The sequence below is a fragment of the Helianthus annuus genome, chromosome 14 (genome assembly GCF_002127325.2).
Source record: "Helianthus annuus cultivar XRQ/B chromosome 14, HanXRQr2.0-SUNRISE, whole genome shotgun sequence".
NCBI classification, from domain to species: Eukaryota; Viridiplantae; Streptophyta; class Magnoliopsida; order Asterales; family Asteraceae; genus Helianthus; species Helianthus annuus.
This window is the reverse complement of record NC_035446.2, coordinates 63,668,329-63,684,643: the sequence shown is the minus strand read 5'-3', so window position 1 is coordinate 63,684,643 and position 16,315 is coordinate 63,668,329. Positions and strand designations below refer to the sequence as shown.

At 40.2% G+C, this 16,315-nt stretch overlaps 1 protein-coding gene across 1 annotated transcript; it reads right to left on the bottom strand.

The window, feature by feature from the left end:
• Nucleotides 1-1,045: 1,045 nt before the first annotated feature.
• Nucleotides 1,046-15,882, bottom strand: LOC110906760 (cell wall protein IFF7-like). Its single transcript, XM_022151840.1, has 4 exons — nt 15,787-15,882; nt 14,930-15,675; nt 14,581-14,872; nt 1,046-1,381 (listed from the first exon to the last, which is right to left on the bottom strand). Exons 1-4 carry the CDS (start codon nt 15,880-15,882, stop codon nt 1,046-1,048), a joined length of 1,470 nt encoding a protein of 489 aa, XP_022007532.1.
• Between the last annotated feature and the right edge of the window lie 433 nt (nt 15,883-16,315).

Genomic DNA, 16,315 nt, shown 5'->3' with positions numbered 1-16,315 from the left:
TCATAGTATTTGTATCGATCGTGTTGCGTTGTTCGTATGAATGCACTAGAGTGCAATCATGGTATGCTAATTTACAAGATTTAGTTCCTAAAGAACGGAATCCTCAAAGTCAACATGTAGTTGTAATCACACATAGTGTAATCATATTAGAGTTTGTAATTGGAAAATGAATAACAAGAATAAAGATAAACTTCTTGAAATTTATATTGTTATTGCAAACATAGTTGAAATATGTACATTGTTTTCGAAAATAAACAGAAAATATAGAGGTTCAAATGATCATAAGTGCTTGATCATTAGCTTGAGCCTCATTGACGTTGAACACTCGTTCATTAGTATTGGCAAGCATGGGGCAGTTTCGCTTGAAATGATTTAAATCACCACAACTGAAACATGCTCGAGGGCGAGTCTAAGTAGGGGCTGCTCGGTTCTGGATACGACAGGTCACAGCTAGATGTCCAAATAGACCACAGATTGTACACTGACAACAAGGAGAATTTGTTGCATAATGATAGTTGCAATGATGGCATCGAGGTTGCTTTCCAAGATAAAATCCCTTAAACGGTACTGAGTTTAGTGGAACTGGTGCAGGAATTGCAAAATTCTTTGAAGTCTTGTGCTTCTTAGAATTTTTAGAAGATTCGGCCTTTGATCTTTTCGAATTTCCACAAGTAGTTTCGGTGTTTTGTTTCTTGTCTCCTTTTTGAAATAGTTTATCTTTTGTAACCTGGGAGTCGGTTAAGATAGCGGCTAATTCCTTAGCCTCCCTAAGCGTTGAAGGTTGGCTGCCAGTGACGATGTCTTGGACAAGATCAGGTAGGCCATCAATGTACTTCTCAATGGCCCGATCCAAAGGTGTGACCATAGTGGGGCAAAGTAGGCTTAGCTGTTCAAATCGGTCAGTGTAGGCACGGTTTTCCCCACTATCATGTTTTAGGTGATAGAATTCGTTTTCAAGTGCCCTTATTTCGCTTCGTGGGCAGAATTCTTTCTTCATAAGATCCTTAAATTCTTCCCATGTTAGTGCCATTGCCATATCGGCACCTCAATCTCTCATAATACCGTTCCACCAAGTGAGTGCTCTCCTTTGAAAGACACTCGAGGCGAAATCCACCTTGCGCTCATTGGCACACTGAACATGGTGGAATGTGCTTTCTATACTTTCAAACCATTGTAGGAGCGCAGTTGCTCCTTGAGACCTAGAAAATTTCGATGGTTTAGCTGAATTGAACGTTTTGAAGTCACATTGAGCATTGTTATTATTGTTATTGTTATTTGCTTGGTTTATCTGAGTAATGAGGTTCGGAATCACAGCAGTCATCTGCTGAATGATTGTGGCTGCGAGAGCAGCATTCTCTGTTTGATCGCGTCTAGGAGGCATCTTGAAAGTATAGCTATAGTGAAAATCAAATAAGTTAGATCCATCAAATTGTTATGAGTTTGTAACATCATTGTGTAGTGAAAATTTTGGACTAGTAAAAATCTCGTTCATAGGTCTCGCTCTTGTACATAGAACATGTAGTGTAAATTCTGACTTTAGTAAAATCTTGTTCATAAGTCTCGTTCTTGTATCTAGAAAATACAATTTTGTGGATTTTGTTTTGAGACAAGAGTTGTTTGAAAAATAAACTTTCGTAATATTATTGGATGAGGGAATACAAACCAAGTTAATGGTTTGTGTTAAAAATTCCTTTATTGTTTAAAAATTTTTTGTTTTTATGATAAAATGTTTTAAATTAAAATTTTTAAAATAAAGAAACTTTGTGTTTGAAATTTTGAAAATTCTCATCCAAATGGTAAAAATTTGAAATTTTGAAAGACAAAGGTAGTGTTTTGAAAATGAAATAGGATCTCATAATGTCGTGAAACGAAATGAAATTTATTTCAATCGTCTCGAATCAAACATATCACCGAAGGTAATATGATGAAATAGTATTGTGAAAGGAAATTTGTTTCGATTATCGTGAATAGCAAACATATTACCGAGGGTAATATGAATGTGTAGTGATACAAAGGTCGTTTAGAAATCGTTCGGCATAGTCAAGATGGATAGGTTTTTATAATGCTTCACGAAGACATGCTTTAGCCTATATGTGATAACTCGAACTTTCAAGGTTAGTGTCATTTCGTTTCGTGATCTTAACTTCTCGTTATTCCTTTCCAACGCTTCCTTTTATATTAAGCTTGTTAAACGTTTTATGTTAAACGTAAACTTAGTTAAGTATGATTGTGTGCTGTATTTTCGGGCCACGAGAATAATAGGGTCACACAACAACTTGTAGTTGGGTCGCGTATGTTGGGCCACTTACACATCTCTTCCTTTACACTTTATTCCTTTAAAATAATTTCGGCCCACACAAACTAATCCTAGGCCCGAACCCGAACCACTTGAGCCCAACCCGAGCACACATATATGTTTAATTAAATCACACTTATACATGGATCTTGTAAAGCCCAAATGAACAAGTGGGTCGGCCCTTGCTGGAGTTGTATTTACATGCACACACACAATGAATTGCGTGTGATGTTCATAATCTTGCATTCTCATATAATGAACCCTAGCTACCCCTCTCCTACCTTCCCCTTACCCGACGGCAGCCCTCTAATCGCTTTCTGAACCCCGTCATTCTAAACGTTGTCGATTCAATCTACGTTTGGTAAGTGTTTATGATTCCATATTATGTTGTTAATCTTGTTCCTATTAGATTAATTAAATTGATGTCGAACATTGTGAAATCTGTGATTGGTGGATCGAGTTGGTGAGTAGGGTCTGACACGCATATGTTGAATTCTCTTCATGTCCGACTTTGTTTGTGTAAAGTAATGATTCCCGATGATGTTTTTTTTTTTATTTTATTATTGTTTGCTGGGTTTCTTGAAAGAGTACCACCATACATGCTTAGGGTACAACCTGTTCATGCATGGTTGAATGATTGGGAATAAGGAATGATGCTTGGTTGTGGATTATTGGTAATTTCCAGAATATTAACAAGTTATAATAGAGATTTCAATGATGAATATTAGGATGCATGATAGTGTGAATCTATGTTTTGGAATCGGCATGTTAATCTAATAGTTTTTTTTTTTTTTTAATATGTGCATGGGTTTTAGGGTCGGTTATCCTATAATGGACCGATGTTGTTAGGTGATAAGTGCATATATGGAAGTTGTTATATGATTGTAGAGTAGAAGGGTTGCCATAATAATATAAACAAACTGTTGAGCGAATTACATAAGCATGTGAAACAAGCATTAACTACTGAATTCAAGGTTACTCGACATTGGGTATGCATTCAAGATTAATCTGAATAGTGATGATTTAGGGCTGCTTATCCATGGTTCGTTAATTGTATGGATCCATGGTGCAATTTCTGGGTGGATGTATAGAGACTTGTTATAACATAATGGATGTTATTGTAAGGGTGATGATACTTGGTAATACTTTGGGTTGAATGATAGTGTTGTAACTGTATATTGGTAAGGAAGAAATTACTATGTTATTGTTTGAAGGTGAAATAATAGAAGATTATTGTGTCATGATCACACACTAACATCTAGATCTGATAAGTTCGGTATACAACAATACTTGGGTTGGAACAATTTCCATTTTGGGCTGCATAGTTGTACGGGTATCTATGAGGCCGAATGAGAAGGTGGGCCGCACATCTTTATTGGGTCACACAAGGGAATTGGTATCAGAGCCACTGGTTATAATAGGGCGTGGTGGGCTTAATAATAAATAAAACAAGTGAAACACTCTAACGAGTAAACCAAGGTGAGTTCACTACTTTGAGCATGCGTCCCAGTGGTTGGGACAGTCAGTGGGTATCCCGGGGAGGGATAAATCTTTTGGGTAAAACTGGGATGTTGGATAATATTCTCACTCTCTATCTCTTAAGTCCCATCTTTTGTTACCGGGGAGGTAACGGGGTATTAGTTGGTAGCGCTACTTAGGTTTGGCACCCTCACACCGTACCGGGGAGGACGGTTGTGAACTAATTACCCAGTTGGGCCCAGTGCTTTGATAGGAGCACCGGGGAACGGGCAAAACATACATCAGGAGTCGTCTTGTTCAGTATCGAGATATTATCAACATTACTATCGGAATTAAATTCAATGGATTAACTAAACACTTGGTAACCAACGTTTTCGTAAAACTATGAACTCACGAGCGTTGTCTGACACACTTGTTGCATGCTCGCAGGTCGTTAGGTATCTTGGATTTGGGAACTTGCTGTCTGGAGTAGCAGGAGTGGTCATGGGTCGACTAGAGGGATTCATGTGATGGATTTCTTGATACTATACATTGGCTTTTAAACTATTTAACTTTGATTTATCATTTGCTTCCGCTGAACATGTTGGTTTTCATTTAAACTTGTTGACAGTATGTTTCATTAATAATTGAGGATTATATTTTGAAACTTGTATGAGTTCAATGTAGTTAGTGGCTCGTTGTTGGTACGTCACACGCCTAACAGGGACATTCCCTAGGTGGTATTTTGGGGGTGTGAGAGTTTGGTATCAGAGCCACTGGTTATAGTGAACTTGGTTTTAAAAGTGTTTTTATACAACCAGACTATAACCGAACAGTTCTGAATACGTGAATACGACAACGACACTCAGCTCCAGGTCGCAAGGTTCGTCTTTCTCACTTGTTGCATACAATACATGACTAGTACACACTTGTTTATGATGTAGCATATGGACACACACTCGTCACTATGGCATAACTACCTGAAATTGCCTCCTTACATTATGATGCGTTGTTAGTATGTCGTAGTCATTAGATCCTTGTGATCTCATCGTTTGAAAAACCTCTGTTTGGCATTCGAGTTCGGGGAACCATTTGACATGAGTTAGGAAGAACTGAGATGAGCATGCAAATCGCAATATTATTGTAGGTGCCCACATAATAATACTGTGGGGTGCATGCGAGTCCCAAAGAGGCTTAACAAGTGAAAAAGGGGTTTCGTTCTGTTATTGATTGATGAGAAACACAACAGTCTATAGGAGTCGTAACAGTGATTGTCTTCTACTCGAACATGATATTTCCACTCCTCTCTAAATTCTTTCGAATCTCGATGCTATCAAGCATTGCCTGAACACCCATCTGAACACCTAGCAAACTGAATAGAATGTTAGGTGCTTGTACGGAAATCCCTGAGTTGGACGTCGCAGCGTCGAGTGTTTGGTCGACACCCTTCTCACTCCTCTTCTTTGGTTGGAACTCAGTATATTGGCGCCTTAGATCCCGAAGTGCGATCACTTCTGTAACACTCTAGCAATATATCGTGTATTACCCCGGTCGACTTGCAAGAACAATTGACAAGAGGGCGAGCGTAGTGCCTTACCAACCTCAGTATTAGAACGACCCGGGTTACCAGCAACGGACACCAGCAGACTGATTGCAACTGAATCCCTAACCCTAGTCCGCGACTTATGGGGGTCAACTCTTACGAATCAATCTGGACATAAGCGATGACAACAGATTAGTGTGGGATGTGTGACTATTAGTGTGACAACTCGAGTTTCCAAGATTCTGTTTTCGCATTAAATGCACGTTAATTGTTAAGTTGGTGGTTTATATGATTTGTTTACTTTGTAACCGTACACGTTTGTGACATGCTAAATGTATTGTGAGTATTGTGTTATGTGATTCAAGCTGATAACCTGTTTGTTAATCGGTTTAGAAGTACGAAACTTTAAATTGTTCACCCCAAACCATCTCGACGAAACACAAAGTGTTTCGCCATCAACATACCGATGAAACGGAGCCCATGTTCGTCACCTCCATCTCGACGAACAAAGTGTTTCGTTATCCTTGTCACGACGAAACGGGTGTTTCGCCGGCCCAGTGATTCGCGAAGCCCATTAAGGGCCCAGTACGTTAATTCGAGTATTAAAACGTGAAACGATTTCAGTTTCACACCTTCCAAACAAAAATCAGAAACCCTAGAGTTCCCTTTCTCTGTTGATGGTAATCTTGTGTTCTCGAAGCCCCGAATCGATCAAGTTACTATTCCGTTCATCGTGGTTAGTGTTTAACCTTTATATGATTGTTTGATTTTACCATCGTTAACTGTTCTTGCTTGAGTTCATTTGGAGAATGCTAGATAATGTTGTGTTCATGATTGACTTGACTGATGAATTAGCTAAAATGGAATTGATTATCGGTTACGGTTCTGTGTGTCGGATTGGATTGTTTGTGGTTGAGTCAGTATATAGATTAGAGTCTATGTTAATGACTTTAATCGTCTATGCCATTATTCATGAATGGTACAAACATGTTTCTGAATGATGAAATTGTGATGTTATATTCGTATGCTAAATTGTCTAAGGTTAACAGATGATTATGTTCTGATTAGTGATCAATGATATCGATGATTTGCTGAATGACTGTATGATTCTGTATGACGGCAATTAGGGTTTTTTGTACGTAACTGTTAGAACGACGTAACTGACACCTCAGACGAAACACAGGTGACGGCGAAACAGATGTGTTTCGCCGAAACCAATCTTGACGAAACGAACATGGCGAAACACAAGTGTTTCGCCGAGACCATGTACGACGAAATAAACATGATGAAACATAGGTGTTTCGTCGACGAGGGTTCACGGCGAAACAGGAGGGGGTGTTTCGTCGAATGGGTAATCTGCACAGTAACATAGTTTGAATCTGTTAAGACTTAACTGGGTTAACTAACTGCTGTTAGATGATACGCATGACTTGTATGATTTTGAATACGTGATTAGTGCTACTTGGTGATCATTGCTTCAATACCACTGTTATTGTTTAAGCATACGTGAACTTAGTGAACATAAACTGATTATGTATACGTGCGTACTTTAGGACTTGACTGATTATTTGCGAGCACATACCTTAGCATACCGAGCAAACCAAGGTGAGTTCACACTCTTACCAAGGCATGGGATTCCCGGGGTTGGGAATGAGATTGAATGATTACTTGTACTTACATTGTTACCGGAATTACGTACCACTGACCTCGTTAGGGGAAGGTCACTCATAGATACGGCTAGACTAGTAATACATGGGAAGCCCCCACTAAACTTCGCACACATGCCTGGAATGGTCGCGATACAAATACTAAACTTCGCACACATGTCTGGAATGGCCGCGACACAAATACTAAACTTCGCACACATGCCTGGAGGGCCGCGATACAAATATAACTAGTCTACAATACATGGGAAACTCCCACTAATCTTCGCAAACATGCCTGGAGGGCCGCGATACAAGTATATACAATGCATGGTTTACTAAATAAACATACGATACACGAAACGAATACTATAACTAAACAACCAACTGTGAACTCGCTCAACTTTGTTGTTGACTCTTTGTTACATGCCTTGCAGGTCGTTAGGTACTCTTGGAGCTTGCACAGGGAGGAGCAGTCGTTGTGGGACATGGATCGTGGATGCCATGTTAAATCATTTATGACAATCAAACTTATTACTTATGTTGAGTTTTACATTTAACGCTTAAACTATACATTATGCTTCCGCTAAACAATGATATTATACTTATGTTTTGAACACCTTTCATATTGTTGGTGGAATTACATTTACTATTTATATTGTTCAATATGATTGGTGGCTGGATCCTGGTCATGTCATGCCTCCATGCGGTGATACTCCGCGTGTGGATTCTGGGGGTGTGACAGATTGGTATCAGAGCCGTTGGTTATAGTGAACATGGTTTTAATAAGGGGAAAATGTTTTTGTTAAAACCAGACTATAACCTGTACAGTGCTCAATGATCCACAACGACGCTTCGCTCCACGTGCAAGACTCAACACTATAGGTACTACTATTCATGTTTACATTGCCTACTTGCTAGATTACATAGAACTTTGCTCATGGTATGCTTAGATAAACGTAACAATTATTGCTTGACAACCCTTGTGTGCTTACTCTCTTCTGTCATCGTACTTTTCGCGAGTCCCTCTCACTTATGTTGCCTTTGATATGAAGATCATTGCTGGACGCATTAACATGACACAAGCCCAATTGACGGCTCTGATTAACGAACAAGTTGCTGCGGCACTTGCAGCCGCACAAGAAGGAGGTATACCCTGCAGTTGTAACTCACTCTAGGATCCTTAGATCCTACACTCCTAAACCAACTCCTGTGTTTAACCTTGTCCTGTTCTTATACACAATAGGTCAACACGCTCAGCAACCTGTTTGCACTTTCAAGAATTTCATGGACTGTCGTCCTAACACATTCAGTGGTACTGAAGGAGCAGTTGGACTACTCCATTGGTTTGAAAAGCTCGAGTCCGTCTTTGAAATGTGTGAATGTCCTATGGCTCGCAAGGTGAAGTACGCCACTGGTACTCTAGAAGGCATTGCGCTGACTTGGTGGAACGCGCAAGTTCAGATGTTAGGGTTGGCAGCTGCTAACGCCACCCCTTGGAACGATTTCAAGGAACTGATCAAACGGGAATACTGCACACGAGATGACATCCACAAGTTAGAAGTGGAGTTCTTCAATCTGAAAATGACGGGGTCAGAGATTGAGGCTTATACAAAAAGGTCAAACGAGCTAGCCATCTTGTGTCCAACTATGGTGGACCCTCCTATCAAACGTATTGAGTTTTATCTCAAAGGGCTAGCACTAGAAATTCAAAGTCATGTGACATCGGCCAACCTTGATAATATCCAGGATATTACACGTCTTGCTCATCGCCTCACAGATCAGGCAGTGGAACAGAACAGGCTACCCAAACGTATCAGTGCTGCTAATGCTACTACTTCCGCTACTCCCAGTGACAACAAGCGGAAATGGGATGGGGATTCCAGCAAGGGTTCAGCTACAGCTCAGTCTCAGGTACAGCAGCGAAAGACTTATAACTATCAGAGCCATGGTCAACAATTTTCTGGCAGTCAGAGACAGGGTGGATATCGAGGAAACCTTCCAAAGTCCAACACTTGCAACAAGCACCACAATGGCCAGTGCAACAAGGGTCGTTGTCGGCGGTGCCTCAAGATGGGTCATGAGGCTAAAGATTGTAGGAGCTCACGACCTGCGAATCAGAACCAGCAACAACAACCACCTGCTCCACGAAACCAGCAGCAGCAACAACAGCGAGGCAACAGGGGATGCTATCAATGTGGTGCTGAAGGCCACTTCAAGCGAGACTACCCCCAGTTAAACCAGAACCAGAACAACAACAACAATAATCAGGGCAATGGGAACAACAACGGGGTAAACAATGATGGAAACAACGGCGCCAGTGGTCGTGCATTTGTGCTGGGTCAGGGTGACGCAAGGAATGATCCTAATGTGGTTATGGGTAAGTTTCTTCTCGATGACTTTTATGTCACACCCCCAAAATCCACCTGCGGAGTATCACCGCTTGGGAGCGTGACTGACCAGGATCAAGCCACCAATCATATAGAACAATATATGTAGTAAAAGTAATTGCTATTAAACCAAACCAAATCCATATGAAAGGTGTTCAAAACATAAGTAAGTTATCATTGTTTAGCGGAAGCGTATAAATAAAACCCATCATAATAAAGTATCAAATGTCATAAGTGTTTAACAAGACATTCACGATCCAAGCCCACAACGACCAGCTCCTCCATGTGCAAGCTCCATGTATCTAACGACCTGCAAGGCATGTAACAGAGGATCAACAACTAGTTGAGCGAGTTCACAGAAAGTAAATGCGTAATAGTAAGTTTGTTTGTAACATGTGGCCCTACTGGGCCGATAGTAAGTTCTATTGGTGGGGGCTTCCCATGTTGTATAACTACTAGACTATTCGTAACCATAAGTGTTCTACACATCCCGAGAACAGTAATACGTACAAGTTTACGTAGGTTTTACGTAAGTATCCTTCACAACCGAGGATAGGGGTACGTGGGGGTTTACGTAGGTTTTACTTAAGTGCCTGACACAACCGAGGCAGTAGTGAGTATAATTTCACGTAGGTTTTACGTGAGTGTCCTTCGCAACCTGAGGACAGTGAGCAATACAAGTATACGTAGGTTTTACGTATGTGTCCTGCACAACTGAGGACGATGGTATGGTAGTCTAGTAATAGTGAAAGTATGATTCTATTCAATCTCATTCCTTCAATCCTAATTCCCGTGCCCTGGGAATCCCATGCCTTAGTAAGAGTGTGAACTCACCTTGATTTGCTCGGTATGTAATTGCTTCTAGGGTTAATTAGTCTTTAAGTCCGTTACTCACGACCTAAGGTATATTGCACATGAATCCAAGATAAGTGTTGATGTTCAGTTAGGGTTTACAGGTTCTTGATGCTCAACCAGTAACTTACAGAATCATATTACACAGTAGTAGTTATAGTATCATACAGTACCAAGCAGTATTATTCAGTGACATGCAGTATCTTAACATGCAGTGACAATTAACAGGTAACAGGCAGTATGTTCTTCATCCAGGGTTTTGACTTAGTATTAACAGGAAGCTTGGATCATGTATCACCTTCAAACTCAGAATATATATAAACATCAAAACATCACATATCAAACTCAGACAAGATCAACATGAATTTAAAGTTCGGACATTACTGCTCATGTACAAAGAATTCGGAACCAGGGGGGTTTCCTCACAAAAATCGGACAAAGACTTCCCTAGGCACAAGTTCGGACAATGTGGAGGGGTTTTGGGGGTCACAAAGGTCGGACTTCATGTTATGTGTACAAAAATCGGATCAAGGTAGCCTTTAAAAGTCGGATCCCCACTTTGTCTATCACAAAAGTCGGACTAGGGGTGGCTCCTCAACAAACTCGGACAGGGGCTTGGGGGGTTAAAGTTCGGACCAAGGGAATTCACATCATAAGTCGGACCGTGTAACCAACATACAAACATCGGACATATATAACAAGTAAAAAGGTCGGACCATGGGACTCACATAAAGTTCGGACCTTTAACTATTTGAAAAAAAAGTCGGACATCTTGCAATACATAAGATCGGACCTTGTGGTCCTTGTAAAGGTCGGACCTATCTCGAACATGTAGAAGTCGGATCTTGTTGTTTATCTCAGAAGAATTCGGACTAGCATGTTATTATAAAACTCAGACAAGTGTAATCATTAAAACTCTGACTAAAAGCAACATACATACGGATGTTCATGTTCAACGTGATTGTATCAGTTACGTTCTTATATTCATACGATCCAGAAACCCTAATTCGTACAATACATGGCACAAATCAATTCAACAAGTATCATCATCATACAAGCAAATGATTTCACGACTAATCATCATCATAACACAATAACCAAGAATCAACCAAAGCACAGAACCATCATATGAAAGCTAGGGTTTCAAGTATTACAAGGATCAAGAATTGATACAATCAACCAATCAATTAGGGTTTACAAGTATCACAATAATCAATAAACAATTACCTTGAATGATTATAAAGAGAATGTGGAAACAAAAGTGATGAATGTCTTGCCAATGATGATGGTGATGATTGCCAGAGAATGTGAAGTACGTGCTTTGGATTTTTGTGAGAATGATTAGTGAAAAAGGGATTAGGGTTAAGTATCTCTAGGATTTCACTAATTACCCTCTAACTCCCTAAGTATCATATTTTACACATGCACCCCATCTCATAACAATTTCATAGTTTCACCACCAAGTTCATATATTTACCAAGTCTTTCACTATTAACAAACAACCATGCACAATCACACAACATGATTCATTACATCAAAGCGTATACAATTCCATAGCAACTAATTGTGCAAATAAACAACTAAACAATAAATGAACGTGCAATAAATGCGAAATAGAAATCTTGGAAATTCGAGTTGTCACATTTTATGTTACTGTATTATTTGATTCGGGTGCGGATACCAGTTATATGTCTCTGAAAGTTAGTCAATTGCTCAAGCGCACACCCACACTTCTGAACACTAAACATGTCGTAGAGTTAGCTAACGGTAAAAGTCTAGAGGCCACACACATAGTTCAAGGTTGTAATCTTATCCTCGTTTGTCAGACTTTCTCTATCGATCCCATTCCCATAGCTCTGGGTTGTTTCGACATCGTCATTGGAATGGATTGGTTGTCCCAACAGCAAGCAGAGATCTTATGCAAGGAGAAGATTGTTCGTATTCCCCATTCTGGTAAAGAACCTCTCGAAGTTCTAGGCGACAAGAGTGGTGGAAGTGTTTGCGTAAGGGCCACACTGCCATTGTGGCACTTGTTACTGATGCATCAACAAAAGAGAAGAGATTAGAGGATATCACAGTTGTATGCGATTTTCCACAAGTGTTTCCAGAAGATTTACCTGGGCTACCGCCTCACCGCCAGGTCGAATTCCAGATTGAACTAGCTCCTGGAGCAGCACCAATAGCTCGCGCACCGTATCGTTTAGCTCCAACTGAACTGGAAGAACTGTCTAAGCAACTGCAAGAACTTTTGGATAAGGGTTTTATTCATCCTAGCTCTTCGCCTTGGGGAGCTCCAGTATTATTCGTGAAAAAGAAGGACGTACCTTCAGGATGTGTATTGACTACCGTGAACTCAACAAGGTGACTGTGAAGAACCGCTACCCTCTTCCTCGTATTGATGATTTATTCGATCAGCTACAAGGGTCGAGCTACTACTCAAAGATAGATCTGAGGTCAGGCTACCATCAACTGAGAGTCCGGGATGAGGACGTCTCCAAAACAGCATTTAGAACTCGCTACGGCCACTACGAGTTTCTAGTTATGCCATTCTGATTAACAAGCGCGCCTGCAATCTTCATGGATCTTATGAACAGAGTGTGCAAACCCTACCTAGACAAATTTGTGATTGTTTTCATCGACGACATTCTGATCTACTGCAAGAGTCAGGAGGAACACGAACAGCATTTGCGACTTATTTTGGAACTCCTTCGATCATAACAGCTGTACGCCAAGTTTTCGAAATGCGACTTTTGGCTTCGTGAAGTCCACTTTCTAGGCCACGTGGTAAACAAGGACGGGATTCATGTGGATCCATCCAAGGTAGACTCGATTAGGAACTGGCCTGCACCACGTACACCAATGGAAATACGCCAATTCTTGGGTTTGGCGGGTTATTACAGGAGGTCTATCAAAGACTTCTCAAAGATTGCACAGCCGCTTACACTACTGACACAGAAAGGTGTTACTTATCGTTGTGGTAATACACAGGAAACAGCTTTCCAACACTTAAAGGATAGACTCTGCAGCGCACCTATTCTTTCATTGCCAGAGGGCACAGACGACTTTGTGGTCTACTGCGACGCATCAATTCAGGGTCTTGGTTGTGTATTGATGCAACGGGATAAAGTCATTGCCTACGCTTCGCGCCAACTTAAGGTTCACGAACGGAACTATACTACGCACGATTTAGAGCTGGGAGCTGTTGTTTTCGTGCTTAAGATATGGAGACACTACTTGTACGGTACCAAGTGCACCATCTACACCGATCACAGGAGTCTCGAGCATATCTTCAAGCTGAAGGAATTGAACATGCGTCAATGACGATGGGTCGAACTTTTGAACGATTATGAATGTGCCATCAAGTATCATCCAGGCAAGGCCAATGTTGTGGCAGACGCCCTAAGTCGAAAAGATACTACACCTAGACGCGTACGAGCACTACAGCTTACTATCCAGTCTAGTCTTCCGGCACAGATACGAGATGCTCAGGTAGAAGCATTGAAACCAGAAAACGTCAGGGCTGAAGCCCTACGCGGCTCAAGGCAACGGTTAGAACAAACGGAAGACGGCGCCTACTATGTAACAGGACGCATCTGGGTCCCACTTTATGCAACTTACGCGAGCTTGTAATGGATGAAGCCCATAAGTCTCGCTACTTGGTACATCCAGGTTCGGATAAGATGTACCACGATCTCAGAACTACGTATTGGTGGCCTAGCATGAAGGCCCACATAGCAACTTACGTCGGCAAGTGCTTGACTTGTGCGAGAGTCAAGACGGAATATCAGAAACCATCAGGTCTACTTCAGCAACCAAAGATACCACAATGGAAATGGGAGGAAATTTCCATGGATTTCGTTACTGGCCTACCTAGATCTCAGCGTGGGAATGATACTGTAGGATCGTATTCGGCCCTGATTGAGTCGATCAGAAGAGTTCCTATCCAAAACAAGAGGCGGAAACTAATGTTCTGGTGCGATTACAGCTGGATTCACTTTAAATTGCTGTTGAATTGATTTTGATAACGTATACAGACTCTGACAGCACTTCGGCAGCACTTCGTGGCTCATCGGCAGAAAACACCTACAACACACACTTAGGTTTCGCTTGAATGACCTCCTATTTATAGTTCACTAGGTTTCGCTTATACAGACGTGTACGTATAAGCGAAACTACCATGGTCAAATAAGCGGAACTATTAACTTGACACATGAGCGAAACTAAGACTATGACACATAAGCGAAACCTATTCTAACACATGTTTCTAGGATTTCGTGCCATATCTAATCTATACATCACTAGACTCGATATAAGACGTAGTCGACAGATGTAGTGCACCAACAATGACCGAGCTTGCGTTGCCTGTGTTCCATGTGCCTTTTCTGAGTTCTTCTATACCTGTTGATCAGAACTAGCACAAGCATGAGATGTAGACTGATGATGAGATTCATCCTTCTCACTTTTATCATGATCATTTTGAAAAACCGGTGTTTCAGTTTTATCTTTATTTTCAGAAACATTTTTCGGTGACTGTTCATTTATTTCAACTCCTTTTTCTTCTTTAATAGATTCAGATTCAGTTTCAATTTTAGAACAAGTTGAAATTTCATCAACACATGTTTCGTTAACACATGTATCATGTGAATCCGATTTAGCTTTGCTTTCATCTACAGTTTCCAATGGGGTCCCACTAGATTCAACATTAGGGACACCCACTGAGACAGATTCAGAAGAAGAATCAGGATACTCCTGATTTTCTTGAGAAGAAGTTTCAGTAGTTTCACTGAATGTGTCATGAGGGACCTCACCTGTAACACTGTCATCAACTGAAACATTAGAAACATTACAATCACACGCATTAACTGAATCACAATCATCAGATTCAGTTTTGCCCCAAGCATCAGGCTCACCAGACGACACATAAGCACAAAATGACTCAAACAAAGTTCTACCAAAAGCAATATCAGATTTAGTTTGTTCAAAATAATTTTCAAAAAAACTAGAATGGACAACTGGTTCACTCCCAAGAACATCTCCACACTTTACTTCAGATATTTTATCTGCATATGAAGACAAAGCGTTAGGATCAAAAGTACCCTTTGAAACAAAATTTACCGAAGGAGTCGCTCCTTTATCAACAGGTCTGCAGTTGATTGATGAATTATTGTTTTTCGAACCATAAGTCATTTTGCTTTCATTCATTAGCTCCTCCTCAGTCATAGGTAAATATGTGTAATTATCATTGTAAGGAGGAGGAGCCTGATTGTAACCCAATCCACACCCTTTCCTTTTCTTATATGCAAGCTGTTGATCACACAATTTTTTAACCAGTTTGCTAGAAGAATCAAATTTCTTAATATTGAGTTCATTTATTTGATATCTATCTCTGATATCTTCCAGTTCTTTAGTCACAGTGCATAATTTTTCCAGAACATATAAGAGTTGGGTTGTTTTTACACTTACATCATCTTTGAGTTTGATGACGTCTTTTCGCTGAGCTTCAATTTTATCTTTATAAAGCTTTTCATTCTTTGATAAAGTAAGATTTTTATTTTTAATGTCTTGATAATCTTGTATTAGCTTAGCGTTGTGTAAATGATATGCCTCAACCCTTTCTCTACATTCAGGAGTGCAGAAAACAGAAAGTATCTCTTCACGAGTAATTTCTTGAGCCACGGGTTTGTGAAATATGAATGCCATAATTTCAGCGGGTGGTTGATACTTTTGTTCTTTTCCTCAAAACACAAACCAAACAAGAACCCGTGTACTTGCTAACTCAAATACTTTGCACGCGATCAAATGAGCCCGCTTTCTGAACCGCGCCTCAAAAATCTGTCAAAACCGTTATCACAAACAAACTCCTTTTTTTTGTAATTTATCTTAAAAAATAAACCCCCCCTTTTTATGTCATAAACTTATTAAATTATTATTATTAGTATATTAATAACTAACAATAAGGTAATGATTATATAATAATAAACTAATGATTAACTTATGATTATTATAATTATTAAAACCCTAATATATAATATATTATTAAAAAATAGCTGTATATCTTCTTCTTCTTCGTGTGAATGTTCTTGTCACTGCTTTCTTTCCCAACACCCAAGTGTCACTAACAGTCCTCGAGAAA

Bases quoted from the DNA above. Each gene is read 5' to 3' on its own strand.
- LOC110906760 (XM_022151840.1), bottom strand. From the start codon at position 15,882: ATGGCATTCATATTTCACAAACCCGTGGCTCAAGAAATTACTCGTGAA. The intron at 15,676-15,786 runs GCATATCATTTA...ATTGAAGCTCAG, and splicing joins AATGTAGAGAAAGGGTTGAG to CGAAAAGACGTCATCAAACT. The intron at 14,873-14,929 runs GTATCCTGATTC...TGTTGAATCTAG, and splicing joins TCTTCTCAAGAAAATCAGGA to TGGGACCCCATTGGAAACTG.